Here is a 7,722-nt window from a genome sequence, read left to right as displayed (position 1 = left end):
AAGATGCTTACTGGGCCAACCCATGGTTTGGATCCAGGCCTTTTCCTTTATGATAATCCTTTCCTTTCCTAGCAATCTTCGTCTTCATAATTTAGCAGCGGATAATATAAAAAGGAAAAAAACAAGTCTCCCGCTTGATGAATGAGACCTTGGAGTTACCCAATTTATTATGTTTACAAATGATTTAAATTTTAAAGGCAAAAAGGGAATTTCCAGCTGACAGAGGTGCCTAGTAAAAAAGAATTAAAAAAAAAATTAAAAGAAAGAAATTGCCTGACGTCATGCACATGCATTTGCGCAAGATATTACAGCTTTTTGCTCTCCTATTTAACATGTAACTCTTGACTGCAAGAGGAAGAACCTTTAATTACAAAAATTGGTAGCAGATAAGGTGACAAATCAGTTAGTCAGTCAGAAGGAATGAAGCTCACCATAAAGTTAAGCAATAAATCTAAAAAGGTGAGAAAGAGTAGAGAAGGGAAAAACAAAATAAAAAAGGCACTTATCACACGCATTTTTTTTTTTTATGGTGTGAACTTCTAAATGAACTACATGATGTTAGCTTGAATGTTCGAAACCTGTAGAAGTTGGCGGAAGGCTTGATTTCGGGGGAAGATTTACAGGCTGCTTCGTGGACTTGTGTCTATCATCCCCCTGTTGCAGAGGTAGCTTCTCTGAACGGAAATGAGTTTCATCCAACTCCATTTCAGGCTTCCTCTTTACCTTTTTCTTTGGCAATGAGCCATCTACCACCTTTATTTCATCCATGGCATTGCTTGAAATGCCCTTTAACTTATCCTGTTTTAGTCGGTCCAAACTGGAACCATTTGTTGAGGGACTTGGAGTCCGGACAGCACCCGCTGGTGCACTTGAAATTGACTTATTAGTTGAAGATATAGCATGACTACCAGAATCAGGAGCCAACCTCTCTCGCGAGTGCTGTATCAGAGCACTTGAGGCAGACTCCACTCGAACACTATCCTCCAGTCTAGGTGCCAACATCTTTTTCCTCTTGATTTTCTCCTGATCCTTTGAAAAAAGACATAATTGAAAATGATAAGCAAACAGCAATTGACATGAGACAAATCAAAGCAGAGAAGACACATCTTTGTCTACACACAAATGCAAGACTGCTCTAGATGGGAAGTGACAATTAATCAAATAGGAGACCCATTAACAAATATATCACCAAAAATAGAGAACGTGGGTAAGTAAAACACCCAGCATCCACCTACTATTGGTTCATCTGAAACCCTAAGAATAATAACAAACATGCACTAGGTTGCTTTACTCAAGCAGATAACAGAGGTTTTTGGTTGCCAAGCCTGAGGAAGCTTCAAATCTCATAAGTATACCAAAATTGTCAAAGATGGGTTACATTCAGTCTGCAGAAGACACACAATTAATAGACAGAAGCCCTTGAAAACGTAGACCTCAATGTTCAGAAGAATAAATGAAGGTATATACACCAACACAAGGGCGAACAGCATAGAAGGGATTTTACATACCTTATGTCTGTTGTACATTGCTCTCCGCCTTTCCTTTGCCCTACAAATTGCACGTTTAATCCCATGGTTGTCCATCAGACCATTTGGCCACAGCTGTGCAAGCTGACCAGGGAGGGACTCCAAATGTAAGATAATCATGCAACAACAGAAAAAGTTGAAGCATAATTGAGCATTAAGAACAATAAAGAATAGCTTCATCAATAATAAATCAACATAAAGGGTACATGACCAAAACAAAGGACAAAACCTCTGAGTAAGGTAGAAGCGGGAAATGAGCTCAAGAAGAACATCACAAGATTAAAGCAAATTATTTGAAAAAGAACAACAATGACAATGCAGGATGAATTCTATGGAATTCTTTTGAGGCACCAGAAATTTAAGGCCTGATTTAGCTATAAAAGAGAAGATGTAATCCAGACGGGAACTGTACAAGGGAAGGATATAAAAGAACAATAATGACAAGGGAAGGATATAAAAGAGAAATAGGAAAAGACAGAAGAGAGAAGGTGAGAAGAATAGAAAGAGACGGAGCAGTCTCAACTCTCATGCACCCTTCTCATCCAATTGGCAAGAGAGTGACCCTATCAAAACCATCAGGTAACAATAACTGCAGAGACATAGCTGGCCACCTTAATGGACACCTAATGCCAGCAATTTGAAGATTTTCATTATGACTACAATAACTGTGGGAGTAGAGAAAGAAATGATAAGTGCTCAACCTCTACATAAAGCTTTCTGATTTGTGGACCTGAATCTTCATCCAATCCCTACAACCATTAAACAATAAAAAGCAAGGATAAGATTCACTAAGAAGAGATTTCCCCAACAAAGATGAAATTTTGTCGAAGGAATGTCATGCAAGGACATATAATCACATCAACATAGAGGTCATAAAGATCACAAATCTTGTCCTCCAATGATGTGTCCATGCTAAATTTCCTTTTAAGAGCTCTTTCTTCAGAACCAACTTCTTGAAAATCATCAGAAGCTCCAGCTTGTTGCTCCAATGCCTGAAAAAAGTTTATGCATATTTCATCAAGAGCAGGAAATTTTCTAACTTCAGTTGATAAGATATGGTACTAACTATGAACAAGATGAAAGACCATGATCTTGAATACCAAGATGGAGAGAAGTAAAGAGAATAATAGTCAAGGAATCTACAATGAAGAAGTATTTAAACTAAACAATCCACACATAAATAAGGAGGGATACAAAAGGAAGTACAACAACATCATGGCAAGAAGGTAAGAAAGGCATATTTTAGCAAAAGTAAAGGCCTTATGTGGAAGGGTGTGGGAAAGAAAAACTTTTGCCCTTGATCATAAGCAGAACATGATAATGGCTACAATTCCTTATAGAGAGTAAAAAATAAAAATAAAAAGGGTAAGAGACTCTTCAATCAGGACAAACTAGAAGAGGAAACAGAAAATGAATTAAATTAAAATGAGAATAGCATGGGGAAGAGAGAGAGACAATTAAACAAACCTTTGGCTCAAGAGAAGAAACTCTTGTCTTTATCATCTCAACAACTTCCTTCTTTATCTGTTGAAATCTATCATCTTTTTCTTGCTTTGCTGACAAACCTGTACTAATCATGATTTTGAGGTTCCTCTGCATCCAAAATATTGCCTCAATTTTCATAGATATGTAATTTACAAAGACAATTCAAATTGGTAGAATGACTTTACCAGAAGAGATCATGGAGACCAAACAAGTGGATTTAGTCATGCATAAAAAATAAAAAAGTCAAAAGCACATATGTTTACATAGATTTGCCCTGTTTTATTCATTCTTTTACCAGTTGTAAATTTCAAAGCATAAAGATGATAAACCAAAGGTATCTCTTCAAAAAGTCAGGAAAAGGTCACGTATTTGACAGCCACCAAACAGTCTTCGAATGGTAGAATTCTAAACAAGGCTTAATAATATATATTTGGATTACAACTACAACCAAAAGTTGCTTCACGATCTCACAAATTTGATTGCATTATTCAAACCCAAAACATATGCACTAAATTACATTTCAAAGCCACCATAATCGCTCTTAGAATGGTCACAATTAGTCAAATGCATGGTGTACCAACTTTTCTTCATTGGACCAAAAGAAACTACATCACATGAGTTTAAACCAAAAGCCATGTCTGTGGTAAAGGGAGATTTAACAGAAAGTAATTCTAGACTTAAGAGTTCATTCCCATGTTGGCACGCAATCATAACATGATAAATTCCAAGCCCTTTTTCAATGTTATCCGGTAAGAGCAAAAAATTGAAATTGCAAATGAAAATTTGCAGGTGTCATACTCATTCATAGACAAGGAAAGATACCTTAAGTGTTCTTAGCTGTATTAAGTGGCCAAGGATACTCATAAGGCGATTTAGTAACTCCTTAGATACTTTCCCCTGACTTGCCTGCAGCAAAGATAAAAATCAAATCAAATCAAATTGAAAAACTTAATCTTTCCCTGAAAGCACCATGTTATTGAAACAAATAGCAAGTAGAAAATTAGTTCTTTTACAGGAATAAGCATTAATGAAAGTCCCATACCGCTAATCTAGCAACTTTAGCAAGCTTGAATTTTATTTCTCTAGGCAATCTCCTCTTAATACCCTGGGATGAATTATCAGCCTCTTGATTTTCCATTGCAGGTGGCCTTGCTGTGATATTATACAAAGGAAGGAAAAAATTTAATTTAAAAGAAAATATTCATAATTAAATTGTTCAAGACACATAAACACTTACATTCTGCAACCATCTTCTCTAGCTCCCTAATGGCCCTTTCAAGCATTGAACTTTTGGGCCTAAGAGTAGAACCATCCTTTTTCAGCATGTGTGAAGATTTCTGCATGATATATTACACATTAAAATCAAAATGAAAACCAATATGATAGCATTAACATCTAATGCAAAAATCATTGCTCACCTCTCTCTGGTGAGGAATAATTTGGAACATAGTGTTTACTAATATCTTGCACTACAGCCAATTGGTTTTAGGTTTGATGCCCATCCTAAATTTAATATCTTGCAGCACATGCACAACACACGCACTCAGAAAGAGATGGCTATGGTGCCCTTGAACTTTCCAGGATTTTTTCAGTAGTCCACATAATGTTCAAATGAAATTTGAGGGACTATGACAAGTGAACCGAGAACAGATTCAAATGTCTCTATCTGTATCTCTAATATAAAGTCCCAGCAATCTTTCCGTACAAATGGTTGTCATGTAAATCTATGTTAGAGCCTTTTTTACTGTGCTACATACAAAATCAGCCATCAAACTCGTAGTGTTTCAGATATTGCAGGTCATCATAACCAGAACCCTGTGTTCATGTCCAAATTCAAACTACTTTATTCAGCTACTAGTTATACTAACAACTTATTAACCTGCCACTGGTAAAATGAGAAATGGAACAAATTATCAAAACAAATTTGAAGAAAAAAAAAACAACCTACCGCTGTATGCATAGCATATTTGCCATCAGAAAAATTAGTGTCTTGCAGTTCACGAATGCCATTTTTTTCTCTCGGTCGAACTGATAGTTCAAGCTCATCAACATTACCAATTGGTTTTCCATGTTGGGATTTCGATTGTAAGTAAGCATTTTTATCATGGTATTTCTGATGCAAAACATCAGAGGACCCACTTGCATCTTTCAACTTGTTGCTGACAACATTTTTTGACTGCAGAACTCCCATCTTTGACTTTTCCGTATCCTTCATATCTGCCAAAGGTACAGAAGTATTACCATTTGAAACTTTCAAATATGAGGAAGGATCCAATGCTAGTCTTGTTTCAGAAGATTTCTTCTTGGAAGAAATACCAGAAACTGATAGTTGATTCTGAGCTTTGGCATCCCCATATTGTTCATTTAATGCGGTCAAATTCTGAGAATGATTAGAATTATTCCTCCCAAGAGATGGTTCAGCCCTCCCCAGAGTCATCTTTGTAGCCTTTACATGTTTATTTGACACACGACCATCATCACTCTCACCAGCAGGTTTTGCAGCATCTTTTCTTCGCCTTTTCTTGGGCTGTTGGTTCAGTATAACAGGGGGTTCATTTCTTGAAGAAAGAAGGGAAAAAAAATAAAAGAAATCAGTGAGGAGAAATTAGAAGAAATCAACTAATAATGAACTTTCAACATAAAAAAGCATATAATTTGAGAAGCTAAATTAATGATAAATGAAGTACACTAGGTTTACCCACATTGCAATGAGAAAAGAAACATAAAATAAAATATACTATAAGGTTACTTTAGACAACACAAGCATGGGGTTCTTGAAAACCACCAGATTGTAGAGAATTAGAGCAGTATTATTCATGATAACAGGAATTAAAGTTGAAAGCCTAACTGTGGATCCCAATTTATTTTGGTCTTCAAGCCAAATTTGTGCCCATTTAAGACAAAATAATCATTAAATTAACCTCGCTTGAACTGATAAAAGATGAATGATGGCTTCTAGTGTCAGAGGATACACATGAATAGCCATCTAAACAGAATCATTACTAAGCTTTGTCACCAACAAATGGAGAAGATGCAGAAAAGAGACTCACACTCTTTCCAACTTGCCCCTATTAACAAAGAATCCATCATGTTTTATTGCTGAATTATCAACTTCAAAATACTCATCCTGCATAACAAGCAATGAAACAACATTATAAAGCAATAAAACACATTACACGCTCCTTGTTCCAAGAAGAATAGCATCAATATAAATGCTGCAGTACAACCAACATATACAGACTAAAAATATAAGTAATCGATTTTAGTACTAACCAGCTCCGCATCATCAATAAAAGAGTCTTCTGTGTCATATTGATCATCATCTGGAGTTTCATCCAGTTCTTCCTCATCACTGCTATCTTTACCCTGAAAAAGTTTCACTTAACATTATCACAGACGATTCAAAGTGCATCTCACAACGCAAACAAAATAAACATAAAAATACCATGTAAAGACGTTCAATCTTCTCAATAACAGCACTGAATCGATTTGGAGGAGGTTCATCTTTGGTTTCTTTTTCTGCCGCTTGTCCCTGGATAATGCCAAGCATGATTAAGAATAGGCGAAAAGGAAAAAGGCAAATTACCAGATTTTCCTTCAGTTTCCCGCATTTTCTAGGCAGCCAAACAATACTGATACATTCAAATAAACCAAAAAATACGAAGCACAATTTCTTCAAAAAAAAACGCCATAAAATGCAAAATAGCTTAATGCAAGCATGCGTGTAAATAAATTAATTTTAAAAAATTACGTAAAAATAGATATTGAAGAAGCGGCTCTTACAGGTGCGATGCGAGACTGCAAGTTAGGGTGGGCATTAGGAGGCGGCTCAGGTGCTGACGTCGCCACCGCAACCATGGCGGCAGCGGCAGAAGATCCATTGCCCCGGTTGGCGTCTTTGACAAGCTTCTTCCACGAAACATATGTGGTCTCTCCTGGTCGGAGCTCAACCGTGAAAACTTGCCGGTCACCAGCCTTCATCACCTTCGGCGCCACCACTCTCGAGGGCTCACCACCACCACCACTACCGGCTCCTCCGCCACCACCACTCTTATCTTCCATCTAGAATTCCGGGTCGGGTCACCCAATTATTATTCCTAGGGTTAATTGAAACGAAAGAATATTCAAGAATCAGTAATAGAAGGTTCTAATTTGAGACCTAGATTGGGGAATTTGATTGGGAAAGAGAATGAGAAGGGAGTTGCGCGGGATAAAGAAACGTCCCTTTTTTTTTTTTCAAGGAGGATTTTTCTTTTTTTTCTTTTCTTTTTTGGGTTTATTAAGCGGGTTATTAAATATTTTTATTGGTTTTCCGAGTTTAATTTCCTCTCGATTTTCCTTCCCCGAAAAATTTGAAGGAGGAGACGGGAAGGGAAAGGGTCGGGTTTCAAGCAGGTGACACGCGAGAGTCTGGATCCGTTTAAAGTTGACCCCGACTAAAGCCTCAGCCTATGGTTCCATTTTCTAGTACCAGGGCTTTGATTCAAATGGTCCAGATGCGTGGGTTAGAGCCTATAGCCACTGCAACTGGCCTGGTTGAAAGGCATTGAGATTGCGTGCATTGGTACTGTAAACTTTGATTGTACTTGTGTTATTTTGGTCAAAAACCAAACTTAACTCCTTTGTAAAAAAGAAAAAGAAAAATAAAAAATTATCTATCGTTCTACAAGAACAAAAAACAATGGGCAGAACCCATCACAACACATTCTTT

The 7,722-nt window shown here is 37.0% G+C and overlaps 1 protein-coding gene across 2 annotated transcripts; it reads right to left on the bottom strand.

The window, feature by feature from the left end:
• Positions 1-292: 292 nt before the first annotated feature.
• LOC110416798 (ubinuclein-1) lies at positions 293-7,472 on the bottom strand. Of its 2 annotated transcripts, XM_021428889.1 has the most exons (14): positions 6,795-7,471; positions 6,457-6,543; positions 6,285-6,377; positions 6,062-6,138; positions 5,328-5,569; positions 4,960-5,228; positions 4,249-4,348; positions 4,054-4,163; positions 3,834-3,917; positions 2,994-3,119; positions 2,384-2,518; positions 2,228-2,275; positions 1,509-1,610; positions 293-1,029 (listed from the first exon to the last, which is right to left on the bottom strand). In XM_021428889.1, exons 1-14 carry the CDS (start codon positions 7,071-7,073, stop codon positions 559-561), a joined length of 2,223 nt encoding a protein of 740 aa, XP_021284564.1. In that variant the 5' UTR covers positions 7,074-7,471; the 3' UTR covers positions 293-558. The 2 variants fall into 2 exon arrangements, with proteins under 2 accessions (XP_021284564.1, XP_021284563.1); XM_021428888.1 differs by having other exon boundaries at positions 4,960-5,569; positions 6,795-7,472.
• Positions 7,473-7,722: the final 250 nt, after the last annotated feature.

This window comes from Theobroma umbraticum, unplaced genomic scaffold (genome assembly GCF_002168275.2).
Source record: "Theobroma umbraticum cultivar Fairchild unplaced genomic scaffold, ASM216827v3 scaffold_51.0, whole genome shotgun sequence".
Taxonomy (NCBI): domain Eukaryota; kingdom Viridiplantae; phylum Streptophyta; class Magnoliopsida; order Malvales; family Malvaceae; genus Theobroma; species Theobroma umbraticum.
This window is presented reverse-complemented; position numbering and strand designations above follow the sequence as displayed.

Excerpts from the sequence above, each read along its gene's own strand:
- LOC110416798 (XM_021428888.1), bottom strand. The coding sequence starts at position 7,073 with ATGGAAGATAAGAGTGGTGGTGGCGGAGGAGCCGGTAGTGGTGGTGGT. Across the intron at positions 2,276-2,383 it reads TTTATGACCTCTATGTTGAT|GGATTGGATGAAGATTCAGG; the intron begins GTGATTATATGT and ends TAATGGTTGTAG. Across the intron at positions 1,611-2,227 it reads TCAGAAAGCTTTATGTAGAG|CTTGCACAGCTGTGGCCAAA; the intron begins GTTGAGCACTTA and ends CTCCCTGGTCAG.